Source organism: Malus sylvestris, chromosome 12, assembly GCF_916048215.2.
Source record: "Malus sylvestris chromosome 12, drMalSylv7.2, whole genome shotgun sequence".
Taxonomy (NCBI): Eukaryota; Viridiplantae; Streptophyta; class Magnoliopsida; order Rosales; family Rosaceae; genus Malus; species Malus sylvestris.
Window position 1 is genome coordinate 11,886,838 of NC_062271.1, and position 15,983 is coordinate 11,902,820.

Sequence of the window (15,983 nt, forward strand, 5' to 3'; positions counted from 1 at the left end):
ATGACAAGAGTGCTTCGCCAAGACTTTCGCTGCTTTGCTCAAAAATGTTTTGCGTCTTTTGTTACTGTCTATTGAACACTCGTTAAAATGTTTTATGGCCTGTAAATATCTTTTTGTGCTCAAAACTAGACAATATTTTTTGCACCTCCATAGACCAGCATTTCCTAATTTTTTGTATGCAAATGCGGGTTTAGCTTTCAGAGCGCATGGGGCTTTTTAAGCAGAATGGATTACTGTAATATTTTTGGTATCTCCATATGACAGCATCTGCTGAATTTTTGTACCTGGATGTGATCCTTCTGATCCAAAGATGGATGGAACTGCTGCAGTCCAATGAATAACCGTGATGTTTATCTCTATGTTCTCCGAATTGAGCCTTTTCTCTATAAAGCTTTTCCAATGTGTCTGTTATCAGTGCTGTTGCTGCTCTGCATACCCAGTATTTGATCCTGTTTTTAAACCCGCAGCAACACGCGGATACTAATAGCTAGTTTACATCTTAATCGGCATCAAATTGCAAATTTAATTGAAGAACCAAACACGCTGAAAACGCTTAGAATCGGCATGTCCTGAATCTCGAGCTCAACTCGTACGAGAAGCATCACAAGAGCCAACTCGAGCTCGTAAAAAAATTGAACAGCTCAATGCAAATAAAATAAGAACACATAATTTAGAGTTATCACAAAGAGGAGGGCTCACCAAATGAAAATCATAATGTCGCTCGGCAATTGTCGAATACAATAGGGTCCTCGGCTAATATAAAAGATCAAAAATAGTAGACACCACCACAAACTACAACGGGAGGGAACACGCTTGTGTGGCACCAAGTCTTAGTACAATGACCTAACTCTGTTTTAATCCTAGAAGAATAAAGAATTCTGCTTGCACCTCCCCGCCTAAACGTAGATTAATGGTTTTGTGAATGAAAGCTCAGGGGATGGTGACAGAATGGAGCCTGCAAAGAGACCATACACACATTCAATCGCAGAAAAAGGATATGCACAGAAAACATACAAACACAGGTAGTATTCCGTTAAATGCTTTATAGCCCAAATTAAGGGCCTGATTAATCACTTTTTTTTTTTTTTTCTTTTTTTTTTGTGCTGGAGATATGAAGAATGCATATGGGAGAAATGCGGGATGACAAAGGGTGGCTGGAATAAAGAATGAATGAATGAAACAAAATCTTGGATGAGAACTAAAATTTTTTGTTTTAGTGTGTGTTTCCTGTACATTTCTTCTACCTCTCTCCAACATGCTTCTTTCACTTCTCTATATCTATATATCCCATGTATTTCTCCAAGGCCAAAATATGAAAATTAAAAACTACAAAGGGATGAATCTCCTTTGCTTCTGGCAACTAACAACAATCAAAACAAAAGTGTAAAAAGGGCATTCAAAAGGTATGATGAAGCCCCAGCTGCACTATGACATTAGGAAGCTGCCAACAGTGGAATAGACATCGAGAAGGGAAAATGGCTAAAGAATTGAGGTAATGTCTCAATTTTTCTTTAAGAGTAAACCAAGACGCAGCCATTTTAGCTTAAAGATTAATAATCAATGATACAACACCCATGAAGTGTACACCAGGGACAAAGGCAAGACGGTGTGCCTTTCTGCACCAAACGTGTACAGCCATGGAAAAAGGTGTAAGCCACTTTACACTTCCATCAAACACACAAATACGGTGTGCATTTCTGTCACAGATTTTCCTGTGGTGCACCCTCAAAATTCCTACCGATTCTTGAAACTTCAAAACAGTTCAGTTTTGTGCAATAATTAACAATACATTTGAAAGAGACGTGACACCACTTAAAGGGATATCATGTTCTAGTATCAAGTAAACTGAAAGACAAGAAAAAAAAATTGAATAAAATAAAAAACCACGGAAAAGGGGAGCTATTTGGAAACATGCAAGTTTAAAGTGCAACAAAACTTCAAAAACTTAACATTAAAGCTATCTGTAATTTATTCCAAACAAACCATTTTCTGTATTAAGTTGGGTTACCTGAATAACAGCTTGCCTAAACTGATCATATGAATGCGCATACATCATTGAAGCACTTGGCCACTGCATGTACGTAGCATCGCCTGTCTGATTGAATCCCACAGCACCAAAAGGGCTCATAGCTGGGGTCGAAGGAGGCCTGTAACCAATTGAAGCTTGATGTCTTGGCCTCTGAGAGAAAACAGCATCGTACTGCAAAAACTGAGGTTCAACCTTTTGCATATTGAAAGGTGCCAAGTTAAATCCTTGATTGGTAGGAAGGCTCCTAACGTACCTGTATCAGTAGTGTAATTAAACATTTTCAGTTAATAATTTATTTACTTTGCCAAGAATGTAAAATCTATTATGTTTGTATGTCATAAAACAAAGAGTTCCACAATGACAAGATATGAAAACGTGATAGCCCGTGGTGACCAGATCAAAGTTTACAAGCATTTCAAGAAACAGAAAGGTAATAGAAAGGACACGTGATATAGCAGTGAAAAGACTGTAGAGGTTGAGAGAAACCATCTGCAAAGTTCTCACATCAACTTTGATACAATAGATAGACGCCTACCTTTCATAACTTCGATCATAATCTGGGTCAGTACGGTCTTTTTCCCTATCTCTAAAAATGGCAACTCGAGATGAAGAACCAAGATCCTTCACGTTTAAATTCTTTTCTGTATCAACCACAGAGTTCCTAAAACCTTCATTCTCATCCCTGCTAAAAGATGCATTTTTCGCATCTGTAAGGGACTGAAAAGGCGTATCATCAGAATCAGAACTGCTAGTGCTGCTAAAGATGCGAGCCCGTGCCCGATCGTACTCCTCCTTCCTCTCTTCCACACTTCTCACAGGACTTCGTTTGATCCCGGCTCCATTAGCTCCATTCATATTATTTTTATCAGACCTGGGCCTGATGACAATTTTAATCTGCTCATGTCTATTGTTTTCTGACTGCTTAGCCGGTATTTCGGATAACTGAATTGCTGGGTATTTGCTTTCTGCTGTTTTCCTCACCAAAATCCTATTCCCTTGGCCATCTGAGCCCCAATCCTGAACCATAGTCTGCAAGCCATAGTGTTGAGAAACACGATGTGCAGCAAGTCGAAGGTAGGATGTAGGGAAATGTTGGAACTCAAACAGCTGCTGATCAGGACTTTTCAGAAACCTCTGGATATCAAGTTCCATTCGCAAAACTGAAAAGAAAAGACATCCGGCTAATTAGAAAAGTAAAATACCAAACTATTCAAAGAAACCGTCACCAAAAACTAGGATAAAAATGCATAAAGGAGCACGCGTAGTGGGACAATCGACGACTAGGTAATCATAAAGATTAAATGTTGCTTAGTCAGGGATTTGATTTAATCATATCAAGGTTTGACAAGATAAGAAACAATTAAGAGATAATTGGCCAAATTCATATGTATTCATAAACATGTTTTGGGAGGATAACAGATCTGTCCGAAATTACACAAATAAACAATTCAGCACGAATAGAAAACATTCACTGGTGAAATCGGAAACAGCAAAAAAAGAACACACAAACGTAAAATCAGAGAAAATTAAACAAAAAAAACTCACTGGTGAGACGGTGGCGAGGATTCTGGAGAGCCTCGACCAAGAAAGGGTCAACGATTGACCCTTCTTTGAGGTTAAGGCCATCGCTGGAAGCTGAAGAAGATGAGGATTCCATGGATAGGATAAGAGCTGGTTTCTCTCTCCCTTGTCTCTCTAGAAAAGAAGAGAAAAGAAGAGAATAGAAGAGAAAAGAAGGTTGTAATGATTAATTGGATTCCTCTTGCTTCGTCTCTCTTGTCCTGTGTTGGGCGGGTCAAAGAGGAAGAAGAGGGACTGCGGGTGTTATTGGTCTGAAGGCATTTACAAAGGAAAACGAGGAGAAAGAGGAGATGAGAAACCCTTTCGGTTTCTACCCTCTTCTAATCCCACCCCAACCCACAAACTAAACAGGGAAGATAATGGGGGGAGATTTTTCATACACGGTTTTTAATGTTAGAGAGATTAAATTTTGTAAACAAAATAGTGTGGTTGTTGATTATTGGATTATTATTTAATTTTGATTAACATGCTTATTTCTTATTAGTAACACATCATTTTGTTTACAAATATAATTTAGAAATTTGATCTACCAAGCATTACTCTTTACATTTATACACACTATTTTTTTGTAGTGTTATCAGCCTACCAAATTTTATTACTCAAAGACTTGTTAATTTTTTGTTATTGATTTTCTCTAATTCATTCAATTCAACGATCATAATTTGAGAAGAGTGTAAGAGAAGTAAAAATGTGTGTCTAAATAATAATACACTTTTTTTTTGTCACAAAATCCTCTCTTTTACCAAAAATAAAAAATAAAAAAATCTTAGGAGTTGTATTGTATATGGAGTTTAATGGCTTTGTTTGACTTTCAAATCTAAGTATATTAAGATTTAGTTTTCTGATATTTACAATGTTGACACGAGAATTAAAGGTAAACTGTAATGTGACAGTGAGTCCATAGAAAGTACAACTTTGAAAAAATCTCCTTATCATTTCTCGTTAGTCTTTAAAAAGACAATAAAAGTCACCTTATATTGAATAAAGTCTTTTTATGACTTTTAAAAAGTCCTTGAAAATCTTGTGTGTTCAAAATTTTATTTATTTCAAAGAATTTAAAAATTAAAGTTATTTAGCCAAAGGTGGATAAAATGTTTACTAATTAGTCATATATCGAAAGGAAGGAATATATCTCCCGGGATAATTGTCTTTTTCTTTTCATAAAAGTTCTGACAGCAAGCTAATGATTGTGGCAGTCAGGTAACTTTCAGAAAATTGTACTTACGTGTGCTGAAATAATACCTAAATAAATGAGATTATATGAACATCTAGATAGTCAGACTACTTTATTGAAGTTTTTCTTTCGGGGGCTAAGGTAATATTGAAAATTTTAAAGTACAGTAATTGCGTGCTATTGGAGTATTATTATGCTATTTGTAACATGACAAGTAGAGAGTACTTATGTCACAACTCGGCCCATGCCCCTACCACATTCCGGGCTTGACTCCACCGTAGCACGATACTGTCTGCTTTGGGTCCCGACCACGCTCATGGTTTTGTTTCTGGGAACTCACACGAGAACTTCCCAGTGGGTCACCCATCATGCGATTGCTCTCGCGTGAACTCGCTTAACTTCGGAATGCCGATAGAACCCGAAGCCAGTGAGCTCCTAAAAGGCCTCATGCTAGGTAGAGATGAGAATATACATATAAGGCATAGAGGATCCATTCACATGGGCAATGTGGGATGTTACAATCCACCCCCCTTGGGGGCCCGACGTCCTCGTTGGCACACTTTCGGCCAGGGATTGGCTCTAATACCAAATTATCACATCCCGACCCGGGCCCCCACCACATCCTAGGCTCGACTCCATCGTAGCACGATATTGTCCGCTTTGGGCCTCGACCACGCCCTCACGGTTTTGTTTCTGGGAACTCATATGAGAACTTCCTAGTGGATCACCCATCATGGGATTGCTCTTGCGTGAACTCGCTTAACTTCAGAGTTCCGATGAAACTCGAAGCCAGTGAACTCCCAAAAGGTCTCGTGCTAGGTAGAGATGGGAATATACATATAAGGCATAAATGATCCACTCCCCTGGACGATGTGGGATGTTACAACTTAGAAAAATGTATATGCTTTTTAGGATTCATTTGTTTTTTAGAGCATCTCCACCACTTGGTGGAAGGTAAGGGCAAATACAACAATGTTGCCCTCCAAACCAAAAAATCCTCTCCAGCTGTCCAATAAACCAAAGGCAAACCACTTGCCGGCCCAAATTGTATAAGCCATCCCAAAATTATCGGTTTTTATATTATTAATGGTGTAAGATTATGAAAATACCCCTAGTGGAGAAATGGTTGACATGCATTGCTATCATGTCATGACACGTATGAATTATTCTTTTAGCATATTCACGTAGTACTCGTCACTACGAATGCGTGGGTGGGAGCGGAATTGGATTTGGAGTTAAAACGAAGTTTTTAAGAATTTTGAAAGGTCGAGGGTATTTTAGTAGTTTTATGGGTTTCTAACGGTTAGATGATCTGGACCGTAGGATTTCTGATGGTAAACAAATTTAAAATGTTATCGTTGCAACACGTGAGACAATCTGGTACGTGCATTTTAGATTAATTTGAAAATCAATGGCCACGATTAATCCAAATGTTAAAAAAAATAGAATTTTTTTAATTAAAAATGATATTTTTTATTACTTATATATTGTTGTTTTATAAATACCCAACCATCTTCTTCATTTCTTCATCACAACTCAATATTCAATCCTACTACAATCTACTATATTTGTTTTCTACATTCCAAATTCGCTTCTTTTTTTTTTCCCCCGAAAAAATGGGTGAGAAGGCAATATGGTTGACCGCAGAAGACCTTGCTTTGCTTGAGGGTTGGGTGTGTCTTACGCATGATCCGATCATTGGAAATGAGATGAGACCGAAACATATGTGGAAGAACATTCGTGCATAATTTTTCGAGGTAATTCAAGCCACATCCTGGACCAAGCAATATCTGTCGAGTAAGCACAAACATCTACATAAAGATTTGAAAGTTTGGTAAGAAGCCATTGCAAAAGCGGAAGAAATTTATGCTAGTGGTACTAATCCAGCCCATGTGATACTGTTATATTATTATTATTAAATTAAAATGTAATTAATATTTTTATTTTTTTTACTTTTGTTACACAAATGTGGTTCAATCTTGATAACAAGAAATCATTCACAAGGCACGGATGTTGGAACATTGTGAAGCATATGTTGAAGTACAAACGCTGCCTATTGGTCCACAAGTTGAGTTGAACGAGACTCCATTGCACGAGTCAACTACTAAAGTGTCACCATTAGAGGCAACATTGGAGACCCAAGAAACCCAAGTGACCCGAGGCCTATTGGTAAGAAGATTGCTAAGAAAAGAGCTATAAGAGGGAGTTCTCCGAATAATGATTATTCAAAAATAGTTGATGAATTAGTTCACCAACATGCATTGAATATGGAACGAGACAGGTTAACATATGAGTAAGACAAGACTAGAGATGAAGTAAATGCGACAGAAAAAGAAGCAAGAAAGGCAAGAGTAGAAGGATCAGGAGATCATGTCCTGATGCCTCGACGATGAGTCTTCTAATTCAAAACGTTTTTGGAGAAGTGAAAAAAATCGCATAATGAGAAGAAGGCTTTTCGCAGAAGGTGAGAAAGTTTCATACACTCCAAGGGAAGACAGACCAAATGAGCTCAAATCTTAGTGAGAAATGTTGTATTAACTTTTTTGGAGAAAAACATTTTATGGGTATTAAGAATACAAGTCATATAGTATATTATTACATCTTTATATATAAAGCCAATGGCCCAATGAATAGTGTTTTTTTGGTGTCACAAGCTTACCAAAAATAATTGGACAAAAATGCCCATCAAACAAAAAACTTCAAAAGCAACCCAAAATAATGCATCAAATGTGGTAGGGGTATTTTTGTCATTTTATTAGTGCTTTTTTTAATAATTAATTTTATTTTTACAGTTTTTTTTTTTGTTTTTAATAATTAGTACCTCATAATAGGCTAGCAATAATGTGATTTGATCAGTTGTTCATTAAATAATATTTTCTCTATTTTTAAACAAGTTCAAAATAGCTTAAGAGGCGTTTAATGCCGGTTATAAAAAAGGTATTTCATACGTGGATAATAATATGATTAAATTAATTGTCAAATGTTTTTTTTTAACAAACGATATTATCTACACTAAGGGGGAGGAGGTGGACTTAGCCTCATAATGGGCTAGCAATAATGTGATTCAATCAGTTGTTTATTAAATAATATTTTCTCTATTCTTAATATAAATTCAATAGAGACCGATTTTATTATGTTAATTCAGCTGCTTTAATTGGTTTATGAGGGGTTTCTTCTAGCATGATCTAAGATTATTCATTTAGTTCAAATATTTGACTTTTCTTTTGTCAATTTACGCATATAAATACATTTAAAACGTGTAAGTTGTGCGTAGCACGCCGTGATTAAAAAAATTCCTTCTGCACTCGCGTGAGCGCATGCATGAAGGCTAGTATGCTATAAGAAGAATAGATGATAATGTTGATATGTCCTATGATAGGAGCATATTTATGTGACTGAATTAGCTTGTTCTCAGGAATTCATGTTGTTATTTCTTAGTTAATTATGTATTTTAAGCTATTTTCGTGTGTTTGTAGGTCCATAGGCCTTATAAAGCAATAAGATGCATTTTGGTGCATTTTGGAGCAGTTTTGGGCTTGGAATGAATAACACATGCATGGAGCAAGGTGGATGGACGAAATTGAAGACTAAAGAGGCTAGGAATGTGTTAAAGAGAAAGAAGAATTAATGTAAAAAGGACAAAGAGCCCAGCCACAAAGGGGTGTCACTCCACCATTCACCTTTCCATCATTGTCGTGCACCACCATTGCACTCCCCTTGGATTCCTATGCCGTGCATCATCATCCATGTTCCCTCCACTGACTCATTTGTTGCATCATTCCACTTCCTTTCCTTTGTCTACCATGTGCACAATATCCTTTCACCTCCTTGCACTCATTGATTCACCACTTACTCACCTTTCCACCCATGCTATGCATAATCACCCTTGTCCCCTCCATCATTTCAGATTTCATGCATCATTACATTGAATCATTGCACTCAATTGCTACACCATTCCTTGTTCCCTCCATCATTTCAGATTTCATGCATCATTACATTGCATCATTGCACTCAATTGCTACACCACTCCATGTTCTCCTCCATTGCCATGCACTTCCTCTATAAAAGGAAATGTGTGTAACATAAATTTAGTTCATACTTAGTTAGATCATTCACTCCCATTTCAACACAACCTTCATCCAAACACATCCATTAATCTTCACATCTATTCCTCCATACAAACAAACCTTCAAACACTCACCAACACCTTGTGCCGTAGCAAAGGAAGGGAAGGAAAGTGCTTGGACGTGCTTGCTGTCCAACTTGGATCGTTGGAGCGTTTAGGTGTTTTCTTTCTTTTGTTTCTAATGTTTAAATTCATTTCCTTTCGTTTTATTGTAAATATGAGTGGCTAAACCCCTCTTGGCTAGGGGTGATTTCAAAGCCATGATTATGTGTGCAATATAATTTGATAAATTCTAGTTATGAACTCTTAAATCGTGAATGCAATTGGCTTAACTATTTGATTGATAACTTATTTGTATTTGTTAATTAAGGGTCGACACTTAATTGGCATGCATAAATCCGTTGCTAGAATATAAGGAAGTTTCACATAATCGTTACAAACTTATATTCACATGTAGAGAAGGTCGCTTATAAACGATCGCGTTAAGTTCAATTCCTAGCATGAGTGACATGATGTCATAGTTGCAAGTGCTTTGTCAATGCTTATGATGTCATGTAGGGAACTTTTGAAGAATGTTTTGGGTTGTCGAATGATGTCATCCAATCCAATAAAACAAGGAAAATTTGAGAGTTAACTAGTGATGTCACGATTAATTTGGGGCATTGTCATTCATAATTCAATAAAGTAGTAACTGGAAATCGAGTTATTTGCATACATGTCATGTGTGGAGAAAAAACCTCCAGCTATCCCATCCATCATCTTATTTCTCAAATTTGTTTTACAATCTGTCTAGTTTTTCATACTTGTTTGTTTGTTTCAACTTCGTCCAAAACTCAATCCCCCTTTACTTTAGTGTGTCTAATTAGTTAGAATCTATTTTAATTTGTGTTTTTAAATGTTTTGATTCAAGTAAAAGTAATTTTCATCCAAAGTCATTCCTAGTGTCTAGTTTAAGTTTATTTAGTTGTTTTAAGCTGTTTTGAGTATTTTAAAGTTTGCTTTGAGTCTTGTGAGTCTTGTTAAGTATTTTTAAGTTTAGTTTTATGTTTTTGAGTCAGTTTAGAGGTTATTAGCAAGCCCTCCTAATCCCCGGTCCAGAACGATCCCTACTTATACTTGTACTACAATTGTCAAAAGAGGGTTAAATTTGTGTGTTAAGATAATTTTCGCATCAAGTTTTTTGCGCCGTTGCCGGGGATTAGCAACTTTGCTAATCCCTTGTTATTTCTTTTTGTTTATTTTCGTGTCTTTTGTTTTTAGTTACTGACTTTGTTTCTGTTTGTGTTTTTTTGTTTGTTTTACTTTTGATATTTGATTTAGTTTTGTTTCCTTGATTTCAAGTACTAGAGAAGTAAGACATGGATTTTGCTACCATTCAAGCTTAATTGGAGGAACTTACTTCTCAATTGTCACAATATGCCGAAAGGACCACAATGCAAAGTGTCCCTACATGTGGTGTGTCATATGGGCAAGGATATCCAACTCAGTAATATTCTCAATTCGCTGCGAATGAAGATGCTTGGGGTTATCAAGGCCATAGCCAATCATGGGACAACATGTTTTCCAACGCTTACAATTCGGATTGGAGAGATTATTCATATTACATAGAACCTCAACAATTCCAACAAGATGGATATTGGCAGCAAGAAGAGGAATTCCATTCAAGACCTATGTAGCCATCACAACCTCATATACAATATGCTCAATCAAACTCAGGTTTGTCAATAGATTATGATCGAATTTTTGATGAAATAAATTCTTTGGTGCAGGGCTCACAAAATCAAACCAATGAGGCTCAACAAGATGGATATTGGCAGCAATCTGATGAGTTTTATTTAACACCTATGCAGCCACCACAGCTTCCCCTACAACAATTCCAATCAAATTCAAGTATGCCCACGGATAGTGATCAAAATTTTCAATTACTAACCTCTTTGGTGCAGGGGCAGCAAAATAAAAATGAAACAATGCTCAATCAAGCTAAGGAGATGAGCGAATTGAAAAATCAACTTGGAGAGATTATGGAGTTCACGACACAAATTCAAGAGCAAAGTGAACTCTCCAACTCAACTATTGAAAATTTGAAGGAAGATTTTGAAATCCATGATGCTATCACTTTAGGAAGTGCTATGGAGGTTGGAGGTGAACCCAAGACATCCAAACCAAGCCAAAACATGGATGAACAGCTGATGCTCGAAGAAGGGGAGAATAACAAGGCCACAGTAAGGGAGGAACCACCCTTGCCGCAACCCCATATGCCCTATATGCCGTCCACTACAACCAAGGTAAGCCTAAATTCAATTCGTCTTGACCCCATTTCACCAAATGTCCTTATTCCTTGCAGGATCAAGCAATCCAAGGAAGAAGAGGGTGAGAAAGGCATCTTCGAAACCTTTCCAAAGAATCAAGAGCAAGAAGTGGATGGGAAATGTCTAGAATTCATCAAAGAAGATACACTTGAGACGAAAAATCCCAAAGAAGTTGGATTTTATGACACGGGACAAATCATAACTCTCAAAACACCAAATCTGGCCAAATCCCATATCCCTGTAACCTTCAAAGATGTGGTGTTCGTAATTGAGTTTGTGTCGGAGCAAGCAAGTAAGCCATCTTCTCCAACTTTGATTTTATTTTATACTAACTTGCTGATTTTGATGATTCAGGCACCTACATTAGAATTTAAACCATTGCCGAATCACGTCAAGTATCACCTTCCATTCAAGGATCAATTCCATGCTATGGGCCCTATCCAAACTTAGAAGGAAGTTTCGTCTGGCTGGAAGATGTTAAAGCAAGCGCTTCTTGGGAAGCAACCCATGTATTCAAATGAGGAAGATTTTTGAATCGCTCCACAATCAGTTTTGCATTTCTAAAAACCTTCCCTTTTCTACATTTTTATATTTTGATTGTCATTTTTATTTTTGTTGTTTAATTATTTTTGGGTGTGTGTTTATTTTTGAAACATTGACAGATATGCGAAGTATTTTTACATTAATTTTCATGAAAAGAAAAAAGGAACATTAAGCAGAAAATACAAGAGGAAGCCTTCACAAAGGCTGCTTAGGAGAAGTCTCAGTAGTCGGTGGAGCCTCAGCAGTCGGCGGAGCCCCAGAAGAAGAAGGCATCAGAGGTTGATCATTTGGAGCTTCATTACGCGGTACAGCCCTAGAAGACGAAGGCAAATGATGTTGGAACAAACCCACAAACCTTTGATGATCAAGTAAAATCTGACCATCAAATTCCTGCATCTGGTCAATCTTCCTCTTCATGTTTGTAGCATAGTTATGTGTGAACTTGTGCAATTGTTTATTCTCATGCTTGAGCCCTCTAATTTCCTGTTTGAGACTTATCACTTTAGCCGCCAACGATTCAACTTGACAGGTTCGAGCAAATAGGCATTGGGCCATATTAGACACAGAACCTGCACACTGCACACTAAGAGCCAGAGAATCCTTAACAGCCAACTCATCAGACCGTTTGGAAAGTAGTCAGTTATCTTTGGGAGTGACAAGGTTCTGGGCCACCACCGCAGCGGTCATATCATTCTTCATCACCGAATCCCCAACGGTAAGAGGACCGGTAAAGGATATGAAAGATGGGCGCCTTATGTTGTTTGGAGAAGGCATGTCTGCCTTTTCACCAAGGTTCAAGTCAAAACGACGGTCGGAGGGGCCAGACATTTTCAAAAGGGTTGAAGAGAGAAGAGGTTGGACAAGTCAAGATCGTAGAAGTGCAAGAAGGGAGTTTCTACAAGCAGAAATTCAAGTGTGCTTTGAAACGTACTGTGCGCCTCTATAAAAACCAGTACTCGATGGGATTTTAAAGATCGAAGAGGCGAGCTCAGAAATCGAATAGGCCAATTCAAAAATCGAAGAAGCGCTAACTTTCTCAAAAGCTGGGCTTGCTTATAAACCACGGGCCAATCTTCTTTTTCAGATTTGTCCACACTTGTCATATGCAACCTCTGCACTCGACGAAGCTCAGAACTCAAAGAGGCAAGCTCAGAAATCGGAGAGGCATCTGCTTTTCCAGATGTGTCAGCTTCTGTCACATGCACACTCAGCTTTGCGAAAATCACGGGCAGTTTGTCGAAGCATCGATTCCAGATATCGAAGAGGCACTTGCTTTTCCAGACGTGTCAGCATCTCTCACATGCACACTCAGCTTTGCAGAAATCACGGGCAGTTTGTCGAAGCGCCGATTCCAGATATCGAAGAGGCACTTGCTTTTCCAGACGTGTCAGCGCCTGTTATATGCACACTCAGCCTTGCGGAAATTATGGGCAATCTGTCGAAGATTTCTTGTGAAGTAGAAAGCACGTGAAGTTTACTGTTAAATCAGCCAACGGTTGCGGACAAGAGTGAAAAAATAGTATTGGTTATTAATTCCTATAAATGTCAACCTTCACCCTCCAATGCAAGGTAGACATACATAACCTTTCTTCATCTCCGAGAATGCCTTCCCAACGAAGCCTCTCGAGTCACTCAGTGTTCCTTATTCCTTGGGGTACCTCTGCAAACAACTCATCTAAAGCAAAAGTATTTCATATCATGAAGGTTGAAAGCAAGAGTATCTCATATCATGCTTTCTCCCTGTCCTTCTCCTTGTCGTTGTTTTCATCTGCGGGACAAGGAGAAAGAAAGCAATCAACCAGCACTTGGTATCAATCTTTCGATCTGGAACCGACTGCCTGGAACCCCTTCCTGATTGCTTACCTAGCCTTGCTCTCGAGTACTCATCTTCAACATCTTATGCTTCCTCTTCGTCTACCACATCTGCCTGGGGAACAGATAAGGGAAGTGAAAATGATACCTCGAAGCATGTGGAGACAATGTGCTAATTCATCCTCAGCTAGGGATAAGGAGAAAGAAAGCAAATGGTGGGCACTTGGAAAGATTGAAGAAAGAAACAGACCATCACCTCTACCTCGTGCCTGCCTGCCTGCCGTGCAGAAGAAACAAGCAGAGAAGAATGCAGACTGCACAACCAAGGAACTCTAATATCCCTCACTCAGAATTCCAAACCAGTTTGAGATCAAAGCTGTGGAAAGTCAACAAGATCATCTATCTCCAAAACCAGATTTGCGTTCTTGAACTCTACTCTATTTGGTTTTTACTTTGCCATACTGGTCATGTTTATTCGTTGTTTGTTTGTTTGCGTGTTTTTGTGTGAGTTTATGCTTGAAACATTGAGAACAATGTTTGATTTAAGTGTGTGGGGGGGGGGGGGTAACCAAGTTGTTTTGCATGAAATTTCTAGGAGTTTATCACCCATTACTTCTAGTGTTGTTCCTTGCTGTTTTTAAGTGTTTTAAGCTATTTTGGAGTGTTTTTGTGTGTTTTGACATAAAAATCCGAAAATCTCATAAAAATTTGAAAAATTGTTTTGAAAAACCCAAAAAGAGTTGTTTTTGTGTGTTTATTTGTGTCTTAGGGTACCTTCCAACACAATGATGAGGATTTTGTTTTTAATTACATGACTGTTAAAGAGAGTTATAAACATGGATGAAAATTTGATTTACTCTTTGGTGTATGCTTGGTTGTGGTTATAATTTATGAATTCACATGCAATCATAAAGGAAAAATCAGTTTTTGTAACATGCTTGAAGGAAGGAACTCAAATGAATGCTACAACCTTGTGAGACTTGAGCCTAAACGTTTATTTGGAGAGTTAATAATCTGTGTACCATTGTTTTCTAAAGTTGTTGCATGATCTCATTATTCTTTGCTTGGTTGCTACTTAGAAGACGTTTCATCATTTAGTTCCAAATGCTAGAACTCATGCCTATTTCATTCAAAGCATGCTATTGATTTGCATAACACATATTCAAGATGAAGTTGTGTAGTGACCACCAAAGCCAAATTGCCGTGCCCCTATTTCATTATGTGTTTAGTTTAACCCCGTTGAACCTTGTTAAGCCTATGTTCTTTGTTAACCCACACTATCCTTACCTAGCCTAGTTTTAGGACCATCCATACCCTTATTCTTGAAGCATAGTAAAGCATGACTTAAAATGAACTCTTTTTTTATCAATGTATTGCAGAAAGCAAGTGTGGGGGAAGTGATTCTTGTGTGTGTGTGTGTGCCAAAGTCCTTAATAAGGCACGGGTAGAAAAGAAAAAAAAAGAGTGAAAAGAAAAAAAGAATTGAAATGAGTATGAAAAAGAGCCCTAAGTGTTGCATGAATCTTCCCTTTGTATTTAAAAGTTGATTCTGCATTCTAAAGTGAATTCCAAGTGTCTATTTCATTGCTTTGCTTGCTATCGCTTTAAGAACGTTTGTTATTCCTATCCTTTCGTTATTAGCCATTACCCCCAAGCCTTGTTACAACCCTTGACTTCAATCTTGAGTGTTGTGTGTTTCAATTTGTGGAGTTCAAAATTGGTATGAGCATATGGTGTCACTGGTTCTCGCATCTAAGTAGTAGCATTCCATTCATGAGATCATATCTAAACATGCTTACTAACTCCAGAAAATTGCTTTCTTTGTTATAACATATGTGAGTCCTAGTCTTTCGTGTTTACATCAATCTTCTCACATATACTAGTGTAGGGTGTGTAGTCAGAAAATGTGTGCGAAAATAGAGAGTATCTTGTAAGGAATTGAGCAAATTCTCTAAGGCATGTTACTACATTTGTTTTCGAGGGAGAGCTAGCATGCAATGCATGCTCTGCAGCTCATGTGTGCATATATATAAGTGTTTATATATATTTATAACAATATGTTTGTATGCATATTATATGATATATATGTATGCATATACTTGTATGCATACCTACGCACATACATATAGAGAGAGATTAGAAAATAAAAGAAAGTAGAAGAAATATATGGTGTTAGGAGCGATCAGGGAGCTTCCTTAAGTACGTGGAACTTAACTATTTTCGGTAGTGACGTGGATAAGTACATGAAGCTTAACTATTCCGGTAGTGAGGTGGATCTTTACTTTAGCTTTGGAATCCAGGTAGGGGAAATAAGGTAGACCTTTACGGAAATTGATTTTATTAAATTTCATGAAGTGCTATAATATTCTTGATCTTTTTGGTTGATTAATGTGATTGAATATTAATTGG

The 15,983-nt window shown here is 37.6% G+C and overlaps 1 protein-coding gene across 2 annotated transcripts in view; it reads right to left on the minus strand.

Annotated features, from left to right (window-relative positions):
* Positions 1 to 669: 669 nt before the first annotated feature.
* The window catches only part of LOC126592959 (uncharacterized), a 41,386-nt gene continuing 26,072 nt past the window's right edge, over positions 670 to 15,983 (minus strand). Inside the window, exons 1-4 of one of the 2 annotated variants that reach the window (XM_050258781.1) lie at positions 3,575 to 3,938; positions 2,565 to 3,189; positions 2,009 to 2,282; positions 670 to 955 (exon numbers count right to left, since the gene is read on the minus strand). In XM_050258781.1, coding sequence (XP_050114738.1) covers positions 908 to 955; positions 2,009 to 2,282; positions 2,565 to 3,189; positions 3,575 to 3,686 — 1,059 coding nt within the window. In that variant the 5' untranslated portion in view covers positions 3,687 to 3,938 and the 3' untranslated portion in view covers positions 670 to 907. Of the gene's footprint in view, positions 956 to 2,008; positions 2,283 to 2,564; positions 3,190 to 3,574; positions 3,939 to 15,983 lie in introns of those variants that run through there. The other variant, XM_050258780.1, reaches the window with a different exon arrangement.